Source organism: Eupeodes corollae, chromosome 1, assembly GCF_945859685.1.
Source record: "Eupeodes corollae chromosome 1, idEupCoro1.1, whole genome shotgun sequence".
Classification (NCBI taxonomy): Eukaryota; Metazoa; Arthropoda; class Insecta; order Diptera; family Syrphidae; genus Eupeodes; species Eupeodes corollae.
Genome location: NC_079147.1, coordinates 53,045,248 through 53,059,857, shown reverse-complemented (window position 1 = coordinate 53,059,857; position 14,610 = coordinate 53,045,248). Strand labels below are relative to the sequence as shown.

General features: G+C 36.1%; 2 protein-coding genes across 2 annotated transcripts in view; one reads left to right on the top strand and one right to left on the bottom strand.

Moving 5' to 3' along the window:
• Positions 1-14,610, top strand: part of LOC129953674 (aminopeptidase N) — a 46,162-nt gene that overhangs the window by 23,019 nt on the left and 8,533 nt on the right. The window lies entirely within an intron of this gene.
• Positions 918-1,820, bottom strand: LOC129953675 (uncharacterized). The gene has a single exon (XM_056067005.1). It carries the CDS (start codon positions 1,644-1,646, stop codon positions 1,041-1,043), a length of 606 nt encoding a protein of 201 aa, XP_055922980.1. The 5' UTR covers positions 1,647-1,820; the 3' UTR covers positions 918-1,040.

Below are 14,610 nucleotides of genomic sequence, written 5' to 3'. Positions count from 1 at the left end.
AAAACTTTGAGATATTGGCTTTAAACTACTAGAAACATTGTTGCCATCATTCAGTAAAATTTGGAGAAAAATCTAATTGACAGTTTTTTTTACAAGAAATAAAATCTAAAAATAAAATCTAACAACAGTTGGTAAAAATTGATTTTTGACTCAAAAATCTTTTCAAAAATTTGACATTATAGTTTTCTTACAAAAAAGAAAAACCTAAAAAAAAAATATTAAAACTTGGTAATAATTTACTTTTGGACTCAAATAGCTTTTCAGAAATTGAAAATACATATTGTCATTAAACTTTTATTATTTCACAGAAAATATTTTTTTCGATATTCAGTAGTTTTTTTTTATAAAAATCTAACAGTTCGTACTTTTATAAAAAAATAAAATCTACACAAAATAGTACGCAAAGTTGGTAAAAATTGATGTTCAGTTCTTGATATCTCTTAATTAATTTCATTCAAACGGGGTGGATAGTTATCAGTGTAGGTCGCATCCCATCCTCATTTTCTTTTGTATTTATTTTTGCTTAACATCAACTGTACACAAATTTTGATCAATTGTGTTTAAAGTCCTTCAAATCCCAAACCGGTAAATTTGTATACCGGCTTTAATGTTTCAGTCGCCATGTTTTTTTACAAAGGGCATATATGTACATATGCAAATAACAATTGTTGTGCCCATGTTTGATGTTTTCCTGCCTTTACCCTTAAATAGTTTGCAACAAAAATAATATGACAAAAAACATTAGCCACAGCAACGTGTGGCCGGGACAGCTAGTATAAAATATAGTTTTAAACTCGGGTTTGTATGGTTGTGTCTTTGTTTCCAAAAAACCTTAAATTAAAGACAATTATTTTGAATATTAAATGTCATAAAAATTTGAACTTATTTATTTTTAAATATAAAACATATTTGTACACTTAAAATTACTCAGTTTTATTAATAAGCACTATTTTGGTTCGTGTCTTTAACTAGTCAGATGTTAGGAAAAAATCTAAAATAGTAACTCTTATCATTTTCTCTCTAAAGGTATTTATGTATAGTTATAAATGTTCTTGTTCATCCAAAAGGACGCCTTGAATCCTCTGTCTCACATAAAGCTTTTTTCTATCGGGAATTGCTTTCAGAAATGGCCAAAGACTTAATAAGAACATTCTATCTGGATCTAATTCATTGGCGAGTCCATTGTCACTTTCCGACTTTACTTTAACCTCTTGGTCTTTTATCGTTCTGATCATCTTTTTAAAACATTCAAATTCGTCTTCAACATCAATTTGATCAAAAGCGTCAGCCGTCCTTTTAGAACACTGATTTGTACCATTTTGAGCTTTAAATTGTGGGTTATCCTGGAGTTTCCTGGTATCTTCTTCTGATGATTCTTCAATCATATTAACCGAAAGCGTACCTGATTCTTTCATATTGTCTTGAGATTCTGAAGAATTCCTATACTCTTGAAGTCTTGAATCTCCCGTTTCATCCGTCTGTCTAGATTCCTCTCTTTCACCTTGTAACACAGAATCTCTAGCTTCGTACTCGAAATGACTTGAACCACCTTCGAGTGTTTCGTTGAACAGAAGAAATGAATGGTTGCTTTCTTCTTTAACATAATCTAATTCAAGGCTTTGCATTGCGTCTAATTGTGTTTGCATAGGATTTGGGGTAATATCTTTTTGTTGGCGCAAAAAAAGTAAATCCGGAAAGTATTTCCATTTAGATTTACATTCGAATTTTTTGCCATTGGCAGTTTCTTCCGTTATATGTTCAGGATATTCAATTAATTCGGTTTTAAATTTTTCTATCAGATTTTTCCACCTATCTTTGCACGTTCGCACTGTAAATAAGATACAAATGTTGACAGTTAGAAATTGTCATTCTTTTACCTCCTGTTTCTGAATAAAGTAATCATATGTTTATTATTAAAGTTAAGGAACTAGTGAATAGAGTTAAAGTTGTGGAACATCTACGAGAAACTAGTAACTACAGTCGACTCTCTTATAGTGGAACTTTTAGGGGATATCAAAACTATGTCGAGTTCAAGAAAGTTTAAAAAAAATTTGAGTAAGAGATTTTTTTATCGATTAACTAGATTAAATAACATTACATTATATTGCTATTTTTGGTTTGTCATACCCTTAAGATTTTGGTGAGAAGACGGTGCTTATAATGTACTCTTAAATTGAAACCGAAATAATCAATTTATATACATTTTAATTTTTCCTGCACTTTTTTTGGGTGAGCTACACAGTTATCGCCGAAAAATAATACCTTGCGTTTTGATCCTCCAAATTAAGAATCAAATTTTAAAAGCCAACTACTGAAAAGATCTGATATCATCCTAGATCTATGGTTTGCTCCACCGGTAAGGTTTTTTTTTAGAAACAACGAGAATTGTTCATATAACCAGAGACTTTAGCTTTCATTCAGTCTAGTTGGATCTTAAAACAAAAGTCAAACTTTTCTTTGATGTGCTTACTTCCAAAATATTTGTCCCAACCAAGAAATTTGTCGGCAAACATGTCTCCTTTTATCGACATTAAATAAGTCGGCCTGTTTGATTCCTCTGAACACCTCTGAGATTTGTTTTTTTTTTTCATTTGTCGGCTTTTGTCTTATGAACAGAAGCGTCTTCACTAGATTTTAAAAAAATTGCTCTGCAAATGAATACAATTCGACTTAAGGAGAAAGAAAATAGATCAATAATCAAGTGGGATAGTTTTTGTATGGAAAATTGAGGGAAATACAAAAATACAGCTAAAAAGTTCAAGTCAGAGGAAACTTCGACTTAGAGGAATTTGGGATTACAAAGAGTCTCCTGTAATTACAGCCCCTGGCCATATTATTAGACGCACTTTAGATTTTATGCAAAATCTCAATTTTCAGCTATTTTAATCAGGTTTTCGAATATTGCATTGCATTAAAATTATTTTGTATGCCAGAGATTTATTGAATTTTTTTTCTATAATATTTATAAATATTGCGTATAACCTTAATGGCTGAATCACAAACAGGCTTCAGCTTTAGCTTCGTCTGCGTTACGATAGGCCTGCTTTAAGGTTGCTTAGAATGACATTTCTATTATTTCATCCCTCCAAAGAGCAAATGTTTTGTACGTTGACATTTTTGTACAGCTGTTGAGCTGTCAGACAAAGCAAATGTTCAGATAATTGAACTAGAGCTTCCGTTTGGAGTCACATTACGTTACATTACGTTCTTTTCCTTACGATTGTCAAACGAAACGTGAGGTCGAAGCTCCATTGTGATAGCACGCATTGAATTCATATGGTTGAACTCGTAAACGTCAGGCGAAGCCGAATCTGAAGCGTCAAAAATGCCAGATTCTTAATCTTTATCACATTTGAAATTTATTGCTTGCTGTTGGTTTTTATAACAATTTTGTACTCATACAAATTAAGTAAGCACACAACTTTAGCTTATTCAAGATAATGTTATAATTTGTAAGTATCTTACCTAGTTTATTCTCTCCTCCATCTGACTACCCTCCACATCTTCAGTAAACAAGTGGCAGCGAGTATAGCTATAAGACTCAATGCCTCATCTCAATGGGCCGACAACAATGTGGGGCACTCCATTATTTTGAACCTCTTCGGTTCTATACCAAAGTACATAGACTACACTATTCCAAAACCCCAATTTGGAAAAAAACTCCTGGATGACAAAAGCATTCATTTTTATACAGATGGATTCAAGACAAATGAGGGAGTTGGAAGCAGTGTGAACAACTTAATCTAAGCATCTCATTCCGCTTCCAAGTGGAAATTTAAGCGATCAAATATATCCGCATCTTCTCTGACAGTCAGGTTGCAATTAAATTTCTTGACAGTGTCTCAACCAATCTCAAACGATTGTCGATCGTCTCTTATGGAGATGGCGCAGCAATTTAACATTCAGCTATGTTGGGTGCCGGGCCACAGAGACAGTACAGGAAATTGTAGAGCCGATGAACTCGCTAAAAATGGAACCGTCATGCCTATTTCACTCATACGGCCTTCACTGGACCTAAAGCTCTAAAGACTTGTTATCTCAAAGCAGACTTATATTAGCTCCCTAATGTGTGTCCTTACGGGACACGCAATACGACTTGGTGTAGCCTCAAATGACTTCTGCAGGAGCTGTATGGACGAGGAAGAAGAGGAAACAATCTCTCACCTTCTCTGCACTTGCCCTGCTCTTTCACTAAGACGCAAACTTCATGTGGGAGACTACTCTTTTGATAATCCCAGTGAATTATCTAAAAAGGATATCAAATATCTCCTTCGCTTTATAAAAAGCTCAAAATGGTTTGACGAGTAAGAAGCAATTCTCTAGATTCTTGTGGTATCACAATGGGCTTTTTCTTTTGGCCTAAGTGTGTGGATTCTAAATCCGCAGCCACGTTAACCTAACCTAACCTACCTATAGTTTATTGGAAACATTCATTAGTTGTGAGTCTTCAATTGACAATATCAGCCTCGAATCTTATGCGCTTTAATGGTTTTGAAAAAAAAGGGTTTAGGAAATAATTTCGTATGCTGTTTTGAGATCCAAACTAGTATTTCAGTTTGAACAACAATTTAAAAACGCATGCGTTATCCAAAAACTTTTTTAAATTTGTTGTCTTTTGTTTGTCATAAACCGTTAAAGCATTATTGTGTTAGTGTTTCTTTCAAGACTTTTTAGGGTAGGTACATATTTACAACTTATGAGAATTTTTTCAACACTCAAATATTTTGAAAATGATATTTGAAAATATCGAAAAACAGACTTATTATTTCTAAAACTCGATGTGAAGCGGTGATAATGAAGCCGGGTTCGGACTTAGGGCACCAACAATTATCGGAAAAGTAGAGAGACAATTTTGTATTTCGCACAAAATATTGTTATTGACATTTTGTTCAAGTTTTAAATAAATCAACAGGCGGGATGAAAACTTTCTGTAATGCGACCTGCACGCTTCTTATGTCAAAAGTAATTCTCGGTGTATTTCTAAGAAAGTAAAGCTAGAGAAAAAGAATTGTTGGCAATTGAAAGGAGGCGTTAAGGAGGAGAGTTAATTCATTTAATGCTGATTAGCAGAATAATTAACTCAAAACTGGGCAACTCTTCCGCTAAAAGATTCATTCGTAGAGGGACACCGCAAGCTGGTGTTCTATCTCCTCTATTCTGGAACCATTGTGGATGACGTTGAACGACTGAAATTAAGTCTCTCATTCCGCCTTCTCAATCGTTGTAGGCGAAAACTTTTGGGAAAAAAAGTCTTGTTCTCGCTTAAAGATATCAATATCTGATATCCGTATTTTCGAAGATAGTCAGGCCGCTATCAAATCTCTGCCTCTACAAACTCTATAATGGCTGAAACACAAACACGCTTCAGCTTCGTCTGCGTTACGTTGGGCTTACATCACCAATGTGAAACTCTCCAAAAGCAAATGTATTTTGTTTGTTGACTTTTTACAACTGTTGGCAGTCAGATAAAGCAAATTTTCACGCAAAATTGAACTAGAGCTTCCGTTTGGAGTCACATTACGAAACATTACGTTCTTTTCCTTACGATTGTCAAATGAAACGTGAGGCGAAGCCGAAGCTGAAGCGTGTTTGTGTTTTAGCCATAACTGTCGATCATCTCTAATTGAGATGGAACAACAGTTTAATATCCACCCTTGCTGGGTTCCGGGATATAGAGACATTCCAGGAAATTTTGGAATACTTTACCATTCCAAAAATCTTACAGTACAACCCATTCTACCACGTTTGACTTGTGCTGCCAAATGTGTTACAAATCCTTTTACTTAAAGTATTGGTAATGCAAGACGCTATGAAGATTACAAATATTAGGAGGAATAACATCTCCACGTGTCATGTCACAAAAAAACATCTGACTAGATTCTAAAGCGCTTAAGGTGCTTGCTATCTCTAAGCAAATCGCGTATAAGCTCAATAATCGGTGTCATAACCGACCACTGTCTAATAGGAAATCAATCCACGCGGAAAGGCGGATTCTCAAATGACTTTTGCAGAAGTTTCATCATTGAGGCAAAGTTGGAAACAGTTCCTTACCGCCTCTGTACATGCCCTGTTCTAGCTTAAAAGGCAAGACTTACTACCTAGGAGAATTCTTCTATAACGATATCTATCATATTAACATAATCAATCTTTCACGTTTCGTAAGGGACTTTAACTGGTTTTATTGAGCTTAAAAGAAATATCAAGATTCACATGATATCACAATGGGCCATCAAACTAAGGCCTAAGCGTGCCCTACTCCATCACGGACAGCTATACTTTAACCTAACCTTACCAGTGTTGCCGTTTTAGCGACTTTGTCGCTATATACGAGGTGTGTTCAAAAAGTATCCGGAATTTTTAAATTTCGCGGATCTGGAAAGTCCGAAGGTCAAAATTTGTTTCGTATTGTGTATGATGCAATTTTCAGCTATATTCACTGTTTACTTTGTCTGTGGTAGTTGCTAAGGTTCGAAGTATTTTTGTGTGCTCGGCGATTTTTGCTTGTTAAAACAGTGTATGACCAAGTTCGCTTGAAAGGGTCATAACTGGTGATGAAACTTGGGTGTAGGGTTATGATATCGAAAGCAAAGCACAATCGTCCACCTGGAAGCATCCAACGTCACCAACGAAAAAAGTACGTCAAGTTCGATAAAATGTGAAGGTTTTGCTTACTGTTTTCTTCGATTATAATAGCATAGTGCATCAAGAGATCTTACCACAAGATCGTATGGTTAATAAGGAGAAATACCTTGAAGATATGCGACGTTTGTGCGAAGAAATCCGAAAAAACGCTCAGATTTATAGAAAAACAATTCATGGCTTTTGCACCACGATAACGCACCTGCTCACTCGTCGTTGCTTGTTCGTAATTTGTTGGCCAATAACAATACCGTAGTCATGCCCCAACCTCCATATTCACTAGATATGGCTCCGTGTGACTTTTTCCTGTTTTCAAAGTTGAAGAGACCCATGAAATGACATTGTTTTTCCTTGATCTAAGAAATAAAGGCCGAATCGCTGAGAATGCCTAAGAACATTATACCATAAAGTGAATATCAAGAGTGCTTCGGAGATTGAAAAAAAACGCTGGCAAAAGTGTATTACATCTGGGGGGACTACTTTGAAGGGGACATTGATGTAAACGAATAAATAAATATTTTTTGAAAAAAAAAAACGAAAATTCCGGGTACTTTTTGAAAACACCTAGTATAGCGGAATTTTCAAAAGTAATTCTAGCGACTTTTGCAAAAGATCGTTCTATAATTGATCTTGCAAAAAATTAAGGGTTACATGAAGACAAAATAGAAAAAAATTGAAACCAAGATAAAATATTAATTTTGTAAAATGGCAAAAACTTCAAGATAGCGTTAAGTTTTGAGGATAAGTTTCAAAAACGCAGCTAGTGTCGATACTTATGAAGAATCATTCCAACTTGCTAAAACAGTAATGTCACTTCCACATTGAAATGCCCAAGGGGAAGGAGACCCATGAAATGACATTGTTTTTCCTTGATCTAAGAAATAAAGGCCGAATCGCTGAGAATGCCTAAGAACATTATACCATAAAGTGAATATCAAGAGTGCTTCGGAGATTGAAAAAAAACGCAGGCAAAAGTGTATTACATCTGGGGGGACTACTTTGAAGGGGACATTGATGTAAACGAATAAATAAATATTTTTTGAAAAAAAAACGAAAATTCCGGGTACTTTTTGAAAACACCTAGTATAGCGGAATTTTCAAAAGTAATTCTAGCGACTTTTGCAAAAGATCGTTCTATAATTGATCTTGCAAAAAATTAAGGGTTACATGAAGACAAAATAGAAAAAAATTGAAACCAAGATAAAATATTAATTTTGTAAAATGGCAAAAACTTCAAGATAGCGTTAAGTTTTGAGGATAAGTTTCAAAAACGCAGCTAGTGTCGATACTTATGAAGAATCATTCCAACTTGCTAAAACAGTAATGTCACTTCCACATTGAAATGCCCAAGGGGAAGGAGACCCATGAAATGACATTGTTTTTCCTTGATCTAAGAAATAAAGGCCGAATCGCTGAGAATGCCTAAGAACATTATACCATAAAGTGAATATCAAGAGTGCTTCGGAGATTGAAAAAAAACGCTGGCAAAAGTGTATTACATCTGGGGGGACTACTTTGAAGGGGACATTGATGTAAACGAATAAATAAATATTTTTTGAAAAAAAAACGAAAATTCCGGGTACTTTTTGAAAACACCTAGTATAGCGGAATTTTCAAAAGTAATTCTAGCGACTTTTGCAAAAGATCGTTCTATAATTGATCTTGCAAAAAATTAAGGGTTACATGAAGACAAAATAGAAAAAAATTGAAACCAAGATAAAATATTAATTTTGTAAAATGGCAAAAACTTCAAGATAGCGTTAAGTTTTGAGGATAAGTTTCAAAAACGCAGCTAGTGTCGATACTTATGAAGAATCATTCCAACTTGCTAAAACAGTAATGTCACTTCCACATTGAAATGCCCAAGGGGAAGGCATTTTTAGCACGATGAATATTGTTTAAAATAAGTTGAGGAATAAAATGTCAACGAAAACTTTAAATTCTATAATATTTTTTTGTTTTATAATAAGCGCACACTCAAGGGGATATATTACCTTCATTATGTAGACACAGTGTGAGCACTAGGAAAGGGCGAGAGGGGTTGAAAGTAGATGTCGGTGCACATTGGTTTTGAATTCCTGAATATTGCAATAGCTGGGAAAGACAGAGTGTGGTAAGGCATTCCACATTCGCATAGTACGGCTAAAGAACGAATCTCTATACTTGACAGTACGACCGAAGATGGGCTCGAGGGTATATTGATGAGCATTCCTAGAAGCGCGAGTATTACAGTTGAACTGTTTAAGGGGAGGAATGCAGCTGGCTATTTCTCTAGAGCGTAAACCATTAAAATAACGGTAAAACAGGGTGAGACAAGAAACATTTCGACGATGTTCAAGTGACGTAAATGTTCTTATGATGGTAATATCACCAATCAATCTAAATGCTCTACGTTTAATACTATCTAAGAGGCTTAAGTAAGTTGCAGGAGCACCAGCCCAGATGAGTTATACTCAAGCTTTGGACGTATATAAGTCTTGTAAATAACAGCTAGATCAGAAGGGGAGAAAAACTTCTTGCCTCGCCTTAGAAAACCCAAACATCTTGCGGTGTTTTTGGCGACAGCGCGTATGTGATCGTTCCACAAAAGGTGGTTGGTGATACACATACCAAGAATATCGAGATGTTCAGTTTCCTCGATGCAAGTGCCATTTATGGATAATGGCAGCGGGGGTATATTTCGCTTTAACGATACAAGACAGCATTGCGTTTTCGAAGCATTAAATTCCATGCGGTTTCTTATTCCCCATTGTACAATGCTGTTTAGGTCGGAATTTAATGAGCTTATCATATTTTGTCGTTGCAGTTCCACATCCGAAGAAGAGGGGTGTGAATCCGAAAACGAATATGAAAAGCTAAGAGTACTATCGTCAGCGAAACAATGTATTGAATTAAATGTTGCAGACAGGAGATCATTAATAAAAATGAGAAAGAGTGTTGGAGATAGAACAGAGCCCTGGGGCACACCAGCATTTATTTTGTGGTTTTCAGACTTGAATCCATCCAATACAACTTGTATTGAACGATTCGAAAGGTAATTAATAATCCAATGAAGGAGGGATTTATGCAAACCGAAAGCACGCATTTTCGATAAGTGACCCTGATGCCAAACCCTATCAAATATTGAAATATCAAGTCCAATAATCTTACTTTCTCCAAAACGATGTAAAGATTCGCTCCACTGCACTGTTCGGTGAGATGAACCATGAGATCACCAGTGAACATATTGCTACGAAACCCATACTGTCGGTCATTAAGAAGCTTCCCTTCTTCAAGATATTTCTTGAGCTGATAATTATTCAGCGTTTCCATGACCTTGGAAAGAAGGGACGTAAGTGCAATCGGTCGATAATTAGACGGTGAGGAAGATTCGCCTTTTTTGGGAATAGGCTGGATAAATGAGGTTTTCCATCCGCTCGGAACGAGACCTGAGGAGTAGGACAGATAAAAAAGCCTACGCGGTGGTTTTGCCAGCGATGAAGAACACCTCTTCAGAACAATAGCGGGGATACCATCCGGACCAGCAGATTTATGTATGTTAAGATCTTTTAGGACTCTCGCTGCAGTACGAGTGCGAAAAAAGATTTGCCCCATAGAATCATTAACTCGATCAAGTACAGGCGGAGTCATAACACTCAATGGCAGCGTTGAATTGGCGGAGAACTGCCTAGCAAAGAGATCTCGCATAGATCTCGAATTGAGACTTAAAACATACTGGAGAAAAACAAATTTTAACTTGTCTCTCAATTTTCAGGTTTGTATCAACTCTTTAGTTGATCAACTTGAGAGCTTTCGGTAAGTTCGAACATTTATAAGAGTACCTATTTGTATTCAAAATAATTTAAAAATTATATTACTTTGAACTTCTGTAAAGTACGGTAAACAAATTTCACCTGCCTATGTGCAAGTAATAAACATGAGTCAGTTCGCAACACCCTACTTATGAATATTTAAACTATGAGTTCACATTCATTACACACCATCACACTCATATCATTCCTATTTGAGTACGCAGTGCTCTGCACGATAAATATTCAACTCGAAAAGGTTTCAAACATTCGATCAAAACAAGTAGACAAGTAAGTAAATTTTGGTATGAAAGAAAGTTCAAGGCGCGTACACATAAAGACATAACATCAAAAGTTAAAATTAGACACTTAAATTAAGCCAAAACTTACCCGTTACTTCCATTTTAAAGCTTACATCATGCCACGCTTTGATCAATAGATCTCCATTGAAGCGATCTTTATTAAATTTATCCCACAAAATCGGATGTTCACGCACCAAATCAATTAATCTCTTCTCAAAGTTTAGCTTACGAGGAAATTTAAGGAACTTTTTATTCTTCATATAAGAAGAATACATTAATGGATGAAGTAGTTTTAAATGTCGCTCTAAATTCGCACTATGTTTGTATAAAACCTTTCCGTCACATTTTCCATTGAAACAAACAATTTGGTCTGAATCATTTGTCTTGAATAAAGCAAGTAGCGAATCGTTTTTGGGTCGTGGCATTTTTATGAAAATCTTGTCTTTTTGTTTTCTTTTCTATGAAACCTGAATCAAAAACAATAATTACGAAGATAGAAACAAACCTTTAGACTTCGAAACAAGAATGAACACTAAACTAAACTACTGAAAAACTGAACTGAATACTGAACATAGAGAAAGAGAACTCTTTGGGTATTTCATTTAGTACAGTCACACTCTGCTGTTGCTGTCTCTACCTTCCTATAGCGTAGCGGCTACGTTCACCGAATGTGGCTTGACATTGTACAATGTACACACAAGTCACAACCACTTTATACCTGCCATACGTATTCAAACGTCAAACGCTATTACGTAATGGTATATGAGTATGAAAAGAACATGAACAATATAAAATTAACTGTTTATGAGTTGGAGGGTAAAGGTAAGGTATAGTATTTTGTGTGCAAAGTACACATATTTCTTCTTTTTTATTTGTACATCTGATTCGTTTGATTTCATTTGACATTGTTATTTTATCAGTCACTTCTGACAAATTTTGATTGTGTTCACTTTGGATTTGTGTTTTAACAGTTATAGTGCTTTTATAGTTACTTATATGTTGTTTAAATTCTCCGTAAATAAGCAAATCATTCACTACTGCTTCCTTTATCGAAGCCCAAATTTAGACAGAGTATCAACTTCTCGTGAATTTGATGCTATGTCTGATTCCAGCCAAAGAATTGTTTCGTCCTATCCTCGCACTGAAATCGTTGTTACGGGCGATTTTAATGTACACAATTCTTAATGGCTTCAACATTCAGGCCAGATAATACCCGATGGAGTGTGTGCTGAGATCTTCGATGAGTTTAACCACCTAACTCATCTGGTTAACGAGCCCACCCGAATACCGGACGTTGAAGGTCGAGCAGAAAACACTCTTTACTTGTTTCTTACCTCTGATCCTGATAAGTACACTTCTAGTGTTCTATCTCCTCTAGGCTCATCTGACCCTTGTGTTATATCAGCAAATTTCTCGTGTCAAAACTGTTCAGTTAAAGAAAGAGCTCCTAAGAGAACCGTAATACGAGAAAGCCAACTGGGACGGTCTCAATAATTACTTCAGGATCTTTAACTGGTTACTATGCTTCCTCACAATCACAAGTTTGATTCTCCTGGAAATGAGAACTTTTATCGCGAGTAGGGTTAAAAGTATCAGACGTAAGAAAAACGCATGGTTCGATTTGAGCTGTAAAGAGGTTATTTATGGCCAAAGGGGTAAGTTTCCGTTGCTATAAAGCCAACCGTACTGAGGAAAGCTGGAAAAGTTCAAACAAGCCAGGAAGGCCTGCAATGCCCATATCCGATGGACCAAATTTATACATGATAAATAAAATTGATAGATAAAATTACTTCAAAAAATACTGTTATGTCCCAAAGGCAGTACAAATTTTTGGTCACTTGTAAAAAACATGACGAATTCTTCCTTTTCCTCGGTTCTTACGCTCGTTGTTAATGATACTCCTTTTGTAAGCTCTTAAGAGAAAGCTAATCTCATTTCTAGGCAGTTCGCCACTAATTCTACGTTGCCAGTGAGTGTTATGACAACGCCTGTACTTGAGCGAGTTAGTGATTCTATGGGACCAATCTTTTTTCGCACTCGTACTGTGGCAAGAATCCTTAGAGTTATAAGCACACATAAATCCGCTGGTCCGGATGGTATCCCTGCTATTGTTCTGAAGAGGTGTTCTTCAACATCCTACTCCTCAGGTCTCGTTCCGAGAGGATGGAAAACTGCATTTGTCCAGCCCATCCTCAAAAAATGCGAATCTTCCTCACCGTCTAATTACCGACCGATTGCACTTACGTCCCTTCTTTCCAAGGTCATAGAAACGCTGATAAATTATCAGCTAAGGAAATATCTTGAAGATCGAAAGCTTTTTAATGACCATCAGTACGGCTTTTAAAGCAATAGGTCCATTGTTGATCTCATGGTTCATCTCACCGAACAGTGGAGCAAATCTTTACATCGTTTTGGAGAAAGTAAGATTATTGCACTTGATATTTAAAAAGCATTTGATAGGGTTTGGCTTCAAGCTCTCTTATCGAAAATGCTTGATTTCGGTTTTCATGAATCCCTGCTTCATTGGATTAGTAATTACCTTTCGGATCGTTCAATACAAGTAGTATTGGATGGATTCAAGTCTGAAAACCATAAAACAAATGCTGGTGTGCCCCAAGGCTCTGTTCTATCTCACATTTCATTTTTATTAAGGATCTTCTGCCTGCAACATCTAATCCAATACATTGTTTCGCTGACTCTTACTTTTTCATATTCGTTTTCTGACTCACATTCCTCTTCTTCGGATGTGGATCTACAACTACAAAATATGATAAGCTCATTAAATTGCGGTCTAAACAGTGTTGTTCAATGGGCATTAAAAAACCGTCTTGTCTTGTATCGTTAAAGCAAGATATACTTCCATTGCCATTATCCATGGATGGCACTTGCATCAATGAGATTGAACACCTCGATATTCTCGGTATGTGTGTCCCCAACCACCATTTGTGGAATGACCACATACGCGATGTCGTCAAAAGTGCCGCAAGATGTTTGGGTTTCCTTAGGCGATGCAAGAAATATTTTACCCCTTCTTATCTGGCTGTTATCTACAAGACTTATATACGTCCAAAGCTTGAGTATAACTCCCATCAATGGGCTGGTGCTCCTGCAACTTACTTAAGCCTTTTGGATAGTATTGAACGTAGAGCATTTAAATTGATAGATGATAATAATGATAAGTCCGTTGAGAACTAGGGCCTAGTGACTCACAACTCTCAGTTTATATGCCGAATCCGAACGGCTAATTTGAGAAAGCACTTTTTTATGACAACAATTACTCTTGGAAAATTTGTCAATTCCTCGTAAGAGGCAGTACCTCTTTCATGACAGTCCAATGCACTAAAAATCATGCCACGGGTGACGCCTTCAAGACATGATGAGCAATAACACCGAGATGACATCAGTGGTTGACATAGTGGAAGTTTTTGCCAACCACTTCGAAATTAACTTTACCCCCAAAACACATTTCCTTGACGAAGTGGAAGATTGTATCCAACAAACTCTGTTGACAGCCAAGACTTTAGCACAACCGAGGAAACTTTAGAAATAATAAATAACTGAAAGCCAAAGAAGTCAACAGGGCCAGATGGGGTATCTAACTTCATCCTAGAGAGGCTACAACAGTGTTTGTATTCCTGACAATCGTTGTAAACAATTACTTATTTTCCCATAAATGGAAAACTCCTAAGAACGTATCTCTCCTTAGAAATATCAACAAACTCTTGGAGGAACTTATACTCAGGAAACTCCAAAAAAATCTGCTGTGAAAACAGCATAATTCCTGACACGCGTTTTGGTTTTCAGAAAAAAACACTCGAAGCTTTATCGTTTGCTAAAGTTTCAAAACGACATCGCCTCAGCCCTTAATAGCCATCATGTCA

Bases quoted from the DNA above. Each gene is read 5' to 3' on its own strand.
- LOC129953675 (XM_056067005.1), bottom strand. From the start codon at position 1,646: ATGCAAACACAATTAGACGCAATGCAAAGCCTTGAATTAGATTATGTT.